This window comes from Lottia gigantea (genome assembly GCF_000327385.1).
Source record: "Lottia gigantea unplaced genomic scaffold LOTGIsca_17, whole genome shotgun sequence".
Taxonomy (NCBI): domain Eukaryota; kingdom Metazoa; phylum Mollusca; class Gastropoda; family Lottiidae; genus Lottia; species Lottia gigantea.
The window spans coordinates 1,283,930-1,299,941 of NW_008708133.1; the positions used below are offsets into that span (position 1 = coordinate 1,283,930).

Below are 16,012 nucleotides of genomic sequence, written 5' to 3' on the forward strand. Positions count from 1 at the left end.
TGGTGATCTACAATCCCGTTTGAATTTATTAGAAAAATATTGTCTCAAATGGAATATGCATGTGAATGTTGATAAATCCAATATTGTTGTATTTAAGAATGGGGGAATACTGTCAAAATCCGAAAAATGGTTCTATAAAGGTTCAAGATTAAATACAGTTAGCCACTACAAATATTTAGGCATCTTGTTTTCTAACCGTTTAAATTGGAGCAAATGTTGTAAAACATTAGCCCACCAAGCAACAAAAACCTTAAATGTTATTAAATCTTGCATATGTAAATTAGGTCATCGAAACTGCAAACTGGCTTTTAAACTATTTGACTCCATGGTTGCTCCAATACTATTGTATGGTTCCGAAATTTGGGGAGTAGAGCCAAGGCCTGATATTGAAATGGTCCAAAATTTATTTTGTAAGTGGTTAACTTATACTGGAAATAAAACAACAAATGCTTTAGCAAGGGATGAATGTGGGCGGTATAAATTATGTGTTAGTTATATGTCCCAACAAATTAAATATTTTCTATTAATTCAATGTATGAATTCTGATAGGCTACCAAAGCATTGTTATAATATGTTGTATCAACTGGACCTAGTAGGGCGGCGAAATTGGTGTACCTCTGTTAAAAATGTATTGTTCGCATACGGTTTTGGCCATGTTTGGATTTCCCAGGGCGTCGGTGATATCAAAAGTTTTATGTCCATTTTTAAACAAAGTTTACGAGATATTCAACTCCAAGACTGGAATTCGTTTATTTCGAATTCAAATAAATGGTCGTTTTACTCTCTCATTAAAACTAGTTTAATATGTGAAAACTACCTAAATAGCAATTTGTCGCATAGTCTAAGATTTTCACTCGCAAATATTAGATGTTCTACGTCATTGCTACGCATTGAGCAAGGCCGTCGAAATAAAATACCTCGAAATGAACGAATATGTGAACTTTGTAATATGAACGCCGTGGAAGATGAATTCCATTTTATTTTAATATATTATCAGATCTCCGTACAAATTTTATTCCCATTTATTACCATAAAAATCCTTCAACAGATAAACTAAAACTATTATTTCAAAGTCAATCTAATGTAACTATTAGAAATCTGGCAATTTTTATTAAAAAAGGATTGGCAGTTAGAGCTGAAATGCTCGAAATATGACAAGACTATAATATTGATATCAATTTGGTTTATGTAATAAAGGAATGTATATATGTTAATCAAATTGTACATAATGATGGATAGTTTCTTATATATATCATAAATTATAATTATATTTATTGTACTATAGGCTTGAGGCCACAGAGTACTGAGTAAAAGTTTTCCGTTCCTTTCCTTTCCTTTCCTTTCCTTTCCTTTCCTTACAGACTTGATAATTGCTATGTCCATGACAACCTAGATATAATTTCTGCAATAACTGGTTATCTCCACTTAAACACTTTTGGCAGACGCAAATTTCTGCATAAATCAAAAGTAGCCTGGAAAAACTGGTTATGTCCTCCTTTGTGAGGTATAATTTGTGAGTTATTTCCCTTTAATAACGGAGCCTAGCTTATGTTTATATAAATGAATTCCTTTGTTTTCGGAATTTTAATTGAAATAATATGGCATCAAAGCGAAGTATAAGTTTAATTCCTTCTTTTATTCCTTTTTGGCGTATCGTTGCAAAAATTTATTCAGCCTTAAATTGCAGAATCAAAGATCCAAAGAATTAATAAAAATTGGATATTTTCCTCTCTGGACATAGCCACTTATGGCAGAAAATAATATTCATTAGTAGTAAGGTCACATTTTGCTGGTCTGTATGTTTACAATATGAATACGGAATTAATCATATATTAAATTTTGTAGTTTCAGGTAAATGCTTTGATGCTTTCCATGTTTTACAACAAATTGATGAATCTGATGAGGAATTTGACGATAGTGACAATGATCCTGATTTTCCGTCTCCAGATGACGAGGACTATGTTTCTGAAGAAGATGATTTTCCCCCGACAAAATTGTACAAAATTCAAGATAGAAATGGCAGTGCAGATGCAACCAGGGAGAGAGAAAACCAAATTAACGTTGATACAACAAGGGAAAACCAAAGCAATGTAGTTACAACTAAAGAAAACCAAGTCAACGTAAGTACATCAAGAGAAAACCAAACCAACGTAAAAATATCAAGAGAAAACCAAGTCAATGTAAATACATCAAGAGAAAACCAAGCCAAAGTAGGTACAACAAGAGAAAACCAAACCAACGTAGATACAACAAGAGAAACCCAAATTCAAGCCAATGTAGATACAACAAGAGAAAACCAAACCAACGTAGATACAACAAGAGGAAACCAAGCCAATGTAGATACAAGATAAAACCAAGACAATATAGATACAACAAGAGAAACCCAAGCCAATGTAGATACAACAGGAGAAAACCAAGCCAATGTAGATACAACAAGAGAAAACCAAATTGAAGCCAACGTAGATACTACAAGAGAAAACCAAACCAATGTAGATACAACAGAAAACCAAACTAATTTAGGTTCACGAAAAAGTCATCCTGAAAAATGGAAAAAGAATATAAGAAAAGATAAGAGTAAGCACGGACAAGAATTTACAGATGAAACTGGGAAAGTAAAACCTAAAAAAAACACCCCTTCCATTTAACTGTGGTTGTAGATATCGATGTAATGAGAACTTCACTGAAGAAAAAAGAAATGCTATTTGCAGTGTATATTGGTCTTTGGGAGATTTCGCTAGACAGAAAGATTTTTTACTGAATAGAATTGAAGTTTTAGGGGTACAGAGATTCAGAATCCACAGTCATGATAGAATACGTAAACGTAAGAGAGAAAAAACAATTTTATATAATTTCATAATTGCGAATGAAAAGAAAAGGGTGTGCAGAAAATTTTTCGAAAAAACTCTACACATCAGCCATGGTCCAATAGATACAGCACTTCAAAATATTGGTGAAGCTGGCACATTTTCAGGTTCTGATAGTCGTGGAAAGCATGAGCCTGTAAATAAGTTAAGTGAAGAAACTTTAAACGTTGATCGGAACCATATAAAAAGTTTCCCGAAAATAGAATCGCATTACACCCGCAAGGACACCAGAATATTTTATTTAGATCAAACTTTGTCAATTTCGAAATTATATCGTCTATATCAAGAATATTGTGAAGAGACCATCCCAGCAGTAAAACCAGTGGGAGAAAAGATTTATAGAAGAACCTTTTGTGAAGAATTTAATTTGTCCTTTTACCATTCAAAGAAAGATCAGTGTTCTAAGTGTGTCAAATATAACCTTCTCACGGGAGCTGATAAGGAAGCTTTTCAAAACGAATATGAAGAACACATGAAGCGAAAACACGATGCCCAATCTGCAAAAAGTCAAGACAAAATCAGAGCTGCGAATGATTCATCTTTTATTTCAGCTTCTTTTGATCTGCCAAGTGTCCTCCAGATTCCCAGTAGCTCAGCATCTTTATTGTATTATAGCAGAAAATTGTGTGTATACAATCTTTGCATCTATAATGCACTCCCACCAAACATCGCATATTGCTATTGCTGGTCAGAAGTCGAAGGTGGTAAGGGCAGTAATGAAATTGGCACTTGCCTTTATAGTTGGTTAACAAATTTACCAGATAGTATTAAAGATGTATCTTTGTTTTCGGACACTTGTGGTGGCCAAAATCGCAATCAGCATGTTGCTTCAATGTTTCTTTATACTGTTTTAACATCTCATATTGAATGTATTACACACAACTTGAAGTCCAGAAAGGATATTTCAGTGCAGAGATCGAGGTTTTAGACAAAATGGAAACCGAGGAAAAGAATCTGAAGAAGAGTAGTCGGCTCATCAAATTGGATCCAATATTGACGAATGGACTGATTAGAGTTGGCGGTCGACTTAACCGATCGAACTTATCTGAAGATGCAAAACATCCAGTTATTTTACCAAAGGAATCGTCTGTTTCAAAACTAATTATAGAAAAAACACATAGGAAGATGGGTCACCTTGGTAAAAATTCCTTTGTAGCAGAATTGAGACAGAAATACTAGATTCTGCAAGTAAACGCTGCAGTGAAAAATATTATTTCAAAGTGTGTTACTTGAAAGAGATATCAGGCTGCAGTTGGACAACAAAAGATGGCAGATTTGCCAGCTGAACGTTTCGCAGTGGACAAACCACCATTCACAAACACTGGTATTGATTATTTTGGCCCAATAGAAATCAAAAGAGGAAGGAACATTAAAGTAAAATTCTATGGTGTATTGTTCACATGCCCACCATTTGTGCGATACATTTAGAGGTTGCCTATTCCTTAAGCACAGACTCTTGCATAAATGCAATAAGAAGATTCTTGGCAAGAAGAGGTGGTGTTCAAACTATCTATACGGACAATGGCAGCAATTTTATTGGTGCTGCAAAGGAGCTTCCAAACATCAAATGGAAATTTAACCCTCCCACAGGAAGTCATTTTGTAGGTATTTGGGAGCGCCAAATCCGAACAGTAAGAAAAATACTGTATTCCTTATTGAGAGAACAAGTCATCAACCTAAATGAAGATAATCTTAATACTCTGTTCTGTGAAGTTGAATGCATAGTTAATAGCAGACCATTAACGAGAAACTCTGATGATCCAAACGATTTAGAAGCAATCACCCCAAATCATTTGATCAACATTCAAGGCGAATGGATTTTACCTCCTGGTGTTTTTAACAAAACAGACAACTATACACGAAAGAGGTGCAATATCTTGCAAATATTTTCTGGTCACGCTGGATCAGGGAGTACTTGCATTCGTTACAGAGACAGAAATAGTTGTCCCCAAAAAGAAACGCACAAGTTGGAGATATAGTGCTTTTAGTTGACAACTTATCGCAAAGAAGTAGGAAAGATTATAGAAGTGTTCCCCGATAGAAAAGGTTTGGTAAGAGTGGTTAGAGTAAAAACAAAGTCACCTCTCTATACACGACCTGTCGATAAATTGTGATTGATTTTGGAGACCGAAGTATAGTTCTAATATAATGAAAGTGAAATATTGCAATCTGCGTTAAAGAAGAAGTTATATATTAATATTATATTATTTTTTCTTTCGCATTTGAATCGTGTGTGAATATGTGTTTTTAATAATTGTTACGTTAAGCTCTACAATTAGGGAGCCGGTATGTTGATTTCAAATGTGTTTTATGCGTCATCTGATACAAGTTGGCAGACTGAAGAAATGCGAGTTAATTGCGACCAATCAAAATCGACTTCCGTTGCTAAATGGAGCCCCATTTTAAAGAACCAGACGAGAACAGAATCTGAAATCAGGAACATTTTTTGGAACATCGAACAATAAAGCAGTAGCTTTGAGCGTATACAAACATGGTATTTATATAAAGAACAATCGTTCCATCGATCTATGTAAGTTTAACGCTTCACGTTCCACTCGTGTGAGATTAGGCTTTTCGTGTGTTCTGGAAAGGTTCGCTGTTTCGCTATTCATACTCGCAAATGCTTTCAATATTAGAGGATGGATGGCGACCTTAGGGGGTGTCCACGTGGATTTAGGAATAAAATTGTTCTAGCAAAAAAAAAAATATGTGCAACTAAGATTTCGTTGAAATCGTCCAAAGGATGGTCGGAGATAATTTAAGTAGGCTATCTTTGGTGTGGGAATAAACTTAAGTCCACGATCTAAGAATGAATGCTGAAGGGGTGTGAGAATTTTGCGTCTCAAGTTAACTACAGTTTGTCCTAGCGGTGGCCTCTCAGTATTTTTATCCCCAGTAATTAGTTTAACGACTTACACGATGCTTGAAGCTGGTGTATCCAAAACAAACAAATACTGTTTGCTGTTTCTGGAGACCAATGAAGATTATCAACTGGTTCGAATTCATCTTCGTAGGGTGGTAAGATTGTTGCGCTGCTGATACTGGACTCCATCATCATGTTGTTGAGGGTGCTGAGGTTCTGTTGTGTTTTCCTCGAGATTTTGGTTAAAGGAGGTCTTTGGTAGATGAATAACGGTAATAGGTTTGGGATCATGGTCGTATGATTGACTGTATGTGATGGATTTTGGCACCGGGGTAAGAATGTATTTCAGTGTCTGAACTGGTTTTGGTAATTCGATTCAGGTTAGATGATCCAATAATTAAGGTAGATTTCTTTAGAGCAGGTATTCCATTATTTCATAATATAATGGTTTGTCCTTGGTTTGGTGATAATAGGGTTTGGTATCAGATAAAATGGTTGTCGACGGGGTGATTGGTACTGGTTTGCGACGGGGTGATTGGTACTGGTTTGGTAGTTGTTAGAATTGTAGCATTGGGAACGGACTGGTATCTGGTTCGATGGGGAAAAGTCCGGACTCACTCCTCTAATTGATATGCCATCTCTTCTCATGTTAAAACACGAAATTCAACCTTCTACAACGTGTTGAAAACTTTCCAATTTTTCGAATGAAAGCCTGACCAATCCCTAATGTCTCCTAAAAAATTACAATATATGATGACCATGAAAATTTGAAAGTAGACTACTACCGGTTATACTCATCTGCTCGACTATTTTTAGAATTATCTCTTAAGTCTCTCATTATCTCACCAAATCTTAAAAATTATGCAATTTCAGACATCAAATTCCAAATCTAGACCAAAAAATAGGCATGCAAAAATCCAAAAACATGAGAGAGAGAGAAGATTTCTAAAATATACATATACAATTTTCATGAAATGTTTTAGTGGAGTGTGTCCTATATGCTTCCTAATGTGTCATAGAGCCATTTTTTAGAATTATATTGAAATTGATTGAAATGTGTGGGATATAGAATATGTGTGATAGGTTCCTTGTGTGGTTGAGAAATAGGGTATGGAAAAAGACTCATTGTTGGTTAAGTAAATTATGGAGCTAAGTGGGAAATAGAGTCTGGAATAGAGACTCATTGTGAGGTTGGGTAAATTATAGAACTGTGTTTGGAATAGAGTATGGAATACGGACTCATTCTTAAGTTGGGTGAAATAAAGAGCTAAGTTGGAATTAGAGTATGTAATAAAGACTCATTGTTAGGTTGAGTAAATTATAGAGCTGTGTGGGAAATAGAGTCTGGAATAGAGACTCATTGTGAGGCTGAGTAAATTATAGAACTGTGTTAGGAATAGAGTATGGAATACGGACACATTGTTAAGTTGGATAAAATAAAGAGCTAAGTTGGGATTAAAGTATGGACTCATTATTAGGTTGAGTAAATTATAGAGCTGTGTGAGAAATAGAGTCTGGAATAGAGACTCATTGTGACGTAGAGTAAATTATAGAGCTGTGTGGGAAATATAGTTTTCAATAAAGACTCTTTATTAGGTTGAGTAAATCATAGAACTGTATGGGAAATAGAGTATTCAATAAAGACTCATTATTAGTAAGTTATAGAGCTGTGTGGGAATAAGAGTATGGAATACGGACTCATTGTTAGTTTGAGTAAATTATAGAGCTATGTGGGAATTAGAATATGTATTAAAAACTCATTGTTAGGTTTAATAAATTAAAGAGCTTTGTGGGAAATAGAATATTCAATAAAGACTCATTATTAAGTTGAGTAAATGATAGAGCTGTGTGAGAAATAGAGTCTGGAATAGAGACTCATTGTGAGGTTGAGTAAATTATAGAGCTGTGTTAGGAATAGAGTATGTAATAAAGACTCATTATTAGGTTGAGTAAATTATAGAGCTGTGTGGGAATAAGAGTATGGAATACGGACTCATTGTTAGGTTGAGTAAATTATAGAGCTATGTGGGAATTAGAGTATGTAATAAAAACTCATTGTTAGGTTAAATAAATTATAGAGCTTTGTGGGAAATAGAATATTCAATAAAGACTCATTATTAGGTTGAGTAAATGATACAGCTGTGTGAGAAATAGAGTCTGGAATAGAGACTCATTGTGAGGTTGAGTAAATTATAGAGTTGTGTTTGGAATAGAGTGTGTAATAAAGACTCATTGTTAGGTTGAGTAAAGTATAGAGCTATGTGGGAAATAGAGTCTGGAATAGAGACTCATTGTGAGGTTGGGTAAATTATAGAACTGTGTTTGGAATAGAGTATGGAATACGGACTCATTCTTAAGTTGGGTAAAATAAAGAGCTAAGTTGGATTTCGGGGAAGGGAGGGTTTGATTCTCCCAAATGTACAGGCCTAGGGTGGAGCAGACACTTTATTTAGAAATTAGGATTAAGGGTCTTGATATTGGGTTTTCTTCTGTTCTTATTCTGATCTTATTGTGAGGTTGAGTGAATTATAGAACTGTGTTGGGAATAGAGTATGGAATACGAACTCATTGTTAAGTTGGGTAAAATAAAGAGCTAAGTTGGAATTAGAGTATGGACTCATTATTAGGTTGAGTAAATTATAGAGCTGTGTGAGAAATAGAGTCTGGAGTAGAGACTCATTGTGACGTAGAGTAAATTATAAAGCTGTGTGGGAAATAGAGTTTTCAATAAAGACTCTTTATTAGGTTGAGTAAATTATAGAACTGTGTGGGAAATAGAGTATTCAATAAAGACTCATTATTAGGTTGAGTAAATTATAGAGCTGTGTGGGAAATAGTGTCTGGAATAGAGGCTCATTATTAGGTTGAGTAAATTATAGAACTGTATGGGAAATAGAGTATTCAATAAAGACTCATTATTAGATTGAGTAAATTATGGAGCTGTGTGGGAAATAGAGTATTCAATAAAGACTCATCATTAGGTTGAGTAAATTATAGAGCTGTGTGGGAAATAGAGTATTCAATACAGACTCATTATTAGGTTGAATAAATTATAGAGCTGTGTGGGAATAAGAGTATGGAATACGGACTCATTGTTAGGTTGAGTAAATTATAGAGCTATGTGGGAATTAGAATATGTATTAAAAACTCATTGTTAGGTTAAATAAATTATAGAGCTTTGTGTGAAATAGAATATTCAATAAAGACTCATTATTAGGTTGAGTAAATTATAGAGCTGTGTGGGAAATAGAGTCTGGAACAGAGACTCATTGTGAGGTTGAGTAAATTATAGAGCTGTGTTTGGAATAGAGTATGTAATAAAGACTCATTGTTAGGTTGTGTAAATTATAGAGCTATTTGGGAATTAGAGTATGTAATAAAGACTCATTGTTAGGATGAGTAAATTATAGAGCTGTGTGGGAAATAGAGTATTCAATAAAGACTCATTATTAGATTGAGTAAATTATAGAGCTGTGTGGGAAATAGAGTCTGGAATAGAGACTCATTATGAGGTTGAGTAAATTATAGAACTGTGTTTGGAATAGAATATGTAATAAAGACTCATTGTTAGGTTGTGTAAATTATAGAGCTATTTGAGAATTAGAGTATGTAATAAAGACTCATTGTTAGGTTGAGTAAATTATAGAGCTGTGTGGGAAATGGAGTCTGGAATAAAGACTTATTGTGAGGTTGAGTAAATTATAGAACTGTGTTGGGAATAGAGTATGGAATACGGACTAGTTGAGTAAAATAAAGAGCTAAGATGGAAATATAGTCTGAATTAATGACTCACTTTGAAGTTGAGTAAATTGTAGAGCTATTATGTGGGAAATAGAGTCTGGAATAAAGACTTATTGTGAGGTTGAGTAAATTATAGAACTGTGTTGGGAATAGAGTATGGAATACGGAATAGTTGAGTAAAATAAAGAGCTAAGATGGAAATATAGTCTGAATTAATGACTCACTTTGAAGTTGAGTAAATTATAGAGCTATTTCGGTAAAGACTCATTGTTAGGTTGAGTAAATTATAGAGCTGTGTGGGAAATAGAGGGTTCAATAAAGACTCATTATTAGGTTGAATAAATTATAGAGCTGTGTGGGAATTAGAGTATGGAACACGGACTCATTGTTAGGCTGAGTAATCTATAGAGCTGTGTGGGAATTAGAGTATGGAATATGGACTCATTGTTAGGATGAGTAAATTATGGAACTGTGTGGGAAATAGAGTATGGAATAAAGACTCGTTGCTAGGTTGAGTAAATTATAGAGCTGTGTGGGAAATAGGGTATGGAATAAAGACTCATTGGCATGCCATCGATATGGACATAGGATTACCCTAATTTCACTTAAACCTAATAAAGACCCATTCTGAGGTTGAGTAAATAATAGTGCTGAGTGGAAATTAGGGCAGGCCTATGGAATGAAGCCTCATTTAGGTTTAGTTGCTCAATTTTTCCCAAATATACAGTTATGTCCAATTAGTCATGATTCGACATTCTTTTCGGAAAAAATTGCTTAAAACTACCTAAATATTTAGAATAACGATTTTGCAATCAAAAAATCATCATTTTCATCAAAAATTCGCTTTTTGAAAAAAAATGTCGTGTTTGTTTACAAATAAATGTCAAGGCCGATTGTGAAGAGTTCATGGTTCAAGGATGAATACTTCTCAATTCAAACCTATCTAAAAAATTCCGCGTTGCGTGAAATTTGGTGTACATTCATTTGTTCTTTCGGCAATAGATTTTAATTACAAATTAGTCAAAATTTACTTTTAACCTTGTTAATGAATTGGAAAGCAGGCTTACTACAAGTATATTCATTCAAAATCATTTGAGGATTAAACTTCCCCAAACGATCGTAAGGGTATTTTGTGTGAGAATGAGTTTTGAAAATAAATTCCTGCATTTTATGCAATGTGTCTCCTAATATTACTGCGTTTTTACAAGTTACTACAGTGGCGTATTTAGAGGGTAGTTCCCTCGAAAAGCCAAAAAGAGGGTAAATGTGCTCCTCACTCCCGTCAATGAAATCCTGGCTACGCCACTGAGTAAGTAGACCTAATGTATATTTCCACAAAAATTGTAATGTTGTTTCCTATGGATATTACGGTGATATGAGAATAAAAATCCCATAAAAGCGTAGGCCTAGGTCATAAAGTTAGAATTTTATATTTAGCTAGGTACTGTTAAACGCGTTCGCCCCTATACATTTTCGGTCTTTATCATGTTTGCCCCTAGATCGTTCGCCCTGGGTCCGTTCGCTCCACAATATTTTATGACACAATAACCCATTATCCACAAAATTTGGACAAAATGTTTAAATATGTGTTTAATTGTCAAACTTGGTCACTTATAAATTTAAAAAGGACCCGTCCGCTATCATGTTAGTAATGATACATATATTGACAGTGTTTGACTGTAGTTTGTAGTAGAGGGAAGTAACGGTACAGATATTGATAGTGTTTGACTGTAGTATGTAGTAGAGGTCAGTAATGATACAGATATTGATGGTATTTACCTGTAGTGTGTAGTAGAGTTTACTAATGATACAGATATTGATGGTGTTTGCCTGTAGTGTGTAGTAGAGTTTACTAATGATACAGATATTGATGGTGTTTGACTGTATTATGTAGTCATAATATCAGAAATACGTTAGGTATTGACTGTGTTTGAAGAAATACGTTAGGTATTGACTGTGTTTGACTGTTGTTTGTAGTAGAGGTCATTAATGATACAGATATTGATAGTGTTTGACTGTAGTATGTAGTCAAGGTCAGTCAGTAATGATACAGATATTGACAATGTTTGACTGTAGTTTGAGTAGAGGTCAGTAATGATACAGTAATGATATTGGTAGTGTCTGACTGTAGTATGTAGTAGAGGTCGGAAATGATACAGATATTGATAGTGATTGATTGTAGTATGTAGTGGAGGTCAGACTGCATGCTACAGTCAGACACTACCAATATCATTACTGTATCATTACTAACCTTGACTACATACTACAATCATACACTATCAATATCTGTATCATTACTGACCTTTACTACAAACTACAGTCAAACACTGTCAATATCTGTATCATTACTAACCTAGACAACATACTACAATCAAACACTATCAATATCTGTATCATTACTAACCTAGACCACATACTTCTGTTAAACAGTATCAATATCTGCATCCTTACTAACCTCTACTACTACATAATACAGTCAAGCAGTACTAATATCTGTATCATTACTAACCTAGACAACATACTACAATCAAACACTATCAATATCTGTATCATTACTGACCTAGACAACACACTACAATCAAACACTATCAATATCTGTATCATTACTAACCTAGACTACATACTTCTGTTAAACAGTATCATTATCTGTATCCTTACTAACCTCTACTACATAATACAGTCAAGCAGTACTAATATCTGTATCATTACTATCCTAAACAACATACTACAATCAAACACTATCAATATCTGTATCATTACTGACCTAGACTACATACTACAATCATACACTATCAATATCTGTATCATTACTAACCTAGACATTATACTACAGTCAACACTATCAATAGCTGTATCATTACTGACCTAGACTACATGCTACAGTCAGACACTACCAATATCATCACTGTATCATTGCTGACCTAGACTACATACTACAGTCAGATACTATCAATATTTGTGTTATTACTGACCTATACTACATACTACAGTCAGATACTATCACTATCTGTATTATACTGACCCGGAGAACATACTGCAGACAGGCACTATTAATATATGTATTATTACTGACCTCGACTACACACTACACTCAAACACGTCAATACCTGTATCATTACTGACCTCTACTACATACTACAGTCAAACAGAATCAACCTCTGTATCATTACTAACCTTTACTACATACTACAATCAAACAGTACCAATATCTGTATTTTTTTTTACATCTGGAAACAAACAATTCGGTTAGCTCAAAAGAGTGAGTCGGTCGAGTCTAAGATATTTTTCAACACTTTAATGAGGTTCCTACTTGATTATTATGAAGTTTTATCTAAATGTATCTAAATTTATCAATAATTGTGCCTTCTTCAGTGTTTACTAGCTAAAGAACAAGTTATATTGTGATAAAGTTCATCGTTAGTTGATAATAAACAATTTTCCCAGTTTTGTCCAAATTGTGCATTCTACACGTTTCCAAGAACAAGGGCAATAACTCATATCAAATATTTCTTAAATTGTTTTATTTTCATAGGGCTGGTGATAGGTTCCCGCGTATTTACAAGCTACAGACTGAACGCATTTCGAAAGACAAGAGCAATGCCTCATAACAATCAAAACATTGTAGACAGCTGGAAATGCACGCAATACCGAAGTATGATCATAAACACGCATTCCTTATGGTTCACATCACATAGCGATTGCAGAAATTTTTAGACTGTGAAATTTAGCATCCAAAATGCCCGAAATCCATAGTCACCGATTTTAAATATGGCGGATATTTTTCTTCGCTAGAGATATTTAAATGCTTATTTTAGTGTGTTAACAATGTGAAATGTTCACAATATTTATATTTTTGAAACCTAAAAAGAATGATTTTTTTTAAAATTTGAAAAAAAATTGGATGAAATCCACCAAAGAAAAAAAAACGTGGTAAAGTTTAGTAGACTAACATGGTGACGGCCTAATTTAACAAGTTACCACGCCGTGGCAAATAGCTGTAGGGGTACTTCTGACTATTTACCACGCTTGCCACGCTAGTGGTAAATAGCCACTGCCCAAAATTTACTATTTTTAAAGGTCGAAATTCAGTAACAAAAATTTTCTAGACCTAGGGGCCTATTTGTGTGTGTGATCCAAGAGTCAACATGTCTGTCTACCGTTTTAAAAGATTATGGTCTGTTGGTTATCTTTATCACTTTGAATCATGAAATATATACCGTTCTTTATTGTATGCAATGATACAATACACTATTCTCTTAGCTAAATATCGATTTAACGAGAAAATTTCCCAAGTTAAAAATAGATATGCATTACGTCACAATCCGGTGGCATCGTTTTGCCGCATTGCCCAACTTGCCGCATCGTTCCCAACTGCACAAAAACGACTTGTAAAACGAAACTAAAGGTTTCTGATAAAATCCGGAATGACTATTTGTTTCACATGAAACGATATATTTTAATCTGTTGCCCCACATAGATTTTTTTTTTATTTATAATTTGGACTTGTTAGGGAATTTATATTACGGTTCTGATCGTTTATACTTGGTATTTATTTTATTCCAGATTTTACCGTAAAGCTATACTTTCGATTTCCCTAACAAGTCCAAATTATATAAAAAAGAAGAAAATCGATGCGGGGCAACAGATATTTCGTTTCATGTGAAACAAATGGTCATAGTTTCGTTTTACAAGTCGTTTTTGTGCAGTTGGGCACGATGCGGCAAATTGGTCAATGCGTCAAAACGAACCCACCGGTCACAATCGTTCTTGGAATATCCCGCCTTCTTTGAATTTGTACTTTCATTTTCATTTTGAAGTCTTTTTATGGAAAAAAGGATCGGATGAAAGGAAAATATACTATGATTAGAAATGGAAACTGAATAAAAACTTCTATAAAACGTGACAAAAGGTGCAAGATCAATTACATTCGAGGCTGCAAGCAAGTGTGGCAGAATACTTTCTTATATAGACTAGTTCAAAACAATCGATAAAATGACTCATTTCTTTAATGGGCTTCAAATCAGACCAATATCTAAGGTAAGATCACAGTCACCATCATTTATCAGTGAAATTGAAAAAGTATAATCCTCGTCTCCTTGTCCCGGTTATAATCCATCATATCTCCAGAAGATATTAAGCAAACATATTTCTTCTTCTTAGGCTTAGGCATACTAGGCCCAGACAGTAGACCGTAGAGAGTATATAGATAGAGGACATGGCACGGTTCACGTAAAACTGTCATGAATACGGATATCCCTTTCTGTATCTGCTGTAAAAAAAAGGGCTTGAAAATGCGTAGTAGTCTTTAATTCAAAGGCATACATAGTAGTTACATCCCTTTGTAGATAAACCTATACCATGGAGTTATAAATAATTTATACTGTATAGGCCTACTGAACAACAACAATTTAAAAAAAGAACACTCTGTAAAATATCATTTCATTCAGTTTCACAAACGGTAGGCTATAGAGATGATATTGATTTACTCACAGAACTCATTGATCAAAATATCACAATACTAGATTCATAAGACCACTTAACCTTACCACCCTAATGACATATGATGTCACATTACCTTACCACCCTAGTATTATCAGACCCAATACTCTTACCACCTTAGATTCATTAGAACACATACCCCGACCTTTATAGTCATAAGGCCACATATCCTTACAACCTTAGAGTCATTAGACCACTAACACGTACCACCCTAATACCACTACATCACCTTTTTTTCCAGTACATCAGGGCCTAGGCCTACTCATAATGCAGAAACTGAGCGTTAAGCCTCCCAAGACAGTCTAACCTCAGAATGAGATCTAATGACTCGGATGGTAAGAATATGTAGTCTTTCAACACCTCATGTAACCAAGTATTAGGAATGGGGGCGACAAGCCGGGAATACGCGAAGTCTGTTCTCAAAGGGAATTGGTTTTGTGTCCTGCATATAATGTTAGTAATTGTACATGAAGAACAATGGTTGTTGCGATTATAAAATATGTTTTAAAACATTCTTTCATTGTCAATCACAAATTCGTGGACAGCCTTTGGCGCAACTTTTGTCTCAATATTTAGGTCTTTTCTGATTTATGGAGTTGGAAATTAAATGTCTTAATCTCAGCTACACATCCTTAAATTTCGGTACTTTCGTCCGCCAAATAACGCTTTGTCCAAAATTGTTTCACTTAGGAAGCATACACGTAGGCCTATATCGCAAATTTTGACGTTCAGCTCAATGTTGGTATTTTGCTGGCGTCGAACTGTCTCAAATAAATCTATGTTGACTAAAGGTGGGTTTATACAGAGCGCGAACGCGAACGCGACCGGCGCGAACGCGACTTTTCATCAGTTGAGTCATTCAAATAGAGCGCGAACACGAACGCGGAAAACCGTCGACGGCTTTCAATGCGGATCGCCTCTTTTGTTGTTAAAATTTGGTCATATGGTCATTTTGGAATCATCTCTCCGATTCCCTTCCAAATATCTTTCTTTTTTACTGTCTCTTTGTAAGTTTTTTCAGCTTTGTCAAACAAAACTGGATTCT

The 16,012-nt window shown here is 34.6% G+C and overlaps 2 protein-coding genes across 2 annotated transcripts in view; both read left to right on the forward strand.

Moving 5' to 3' along the window:
• Positions 1–2,104: 2,104 nt before the first annotated feature.
• On the forward strand, positions 2,105–2,452 carry LOTGIDRAFT_113274 (hypothetical protein; the record flags this gene model as incomplete). The annotated part of the gene is made up of 1 exon (XM_009051651.1): positions 2,105–2,452. A coding segment is annotated over one exon (348 nt), but the record flags the coding sequence as incomplete, so codon positions are not given.
• An 11,843-nt stretch (positions 2,453–14,295) lies between these two features.
• Positions 14,296–16,012, forward strand: part of LOTGIDRAFT_231070 (hypothetical protein) — a gene marked incomplete at its 3' end in the record, with an annotated part of 8,276 nt that continues 6,559 nt past the window's right edge. Inside the window, exon 1 of the mRNA XM_009051652.1 lies at positions 14,296–14,505. Within this exon, the coding sequence (XP_009049900.1) occupies positions 14,461–14,505 (45 nt within the window). The 5' untranslated portion in view covers positions 14,296–14,460. The remainder of the gene's footprint in view (positions 14,506–16,012) is intronic.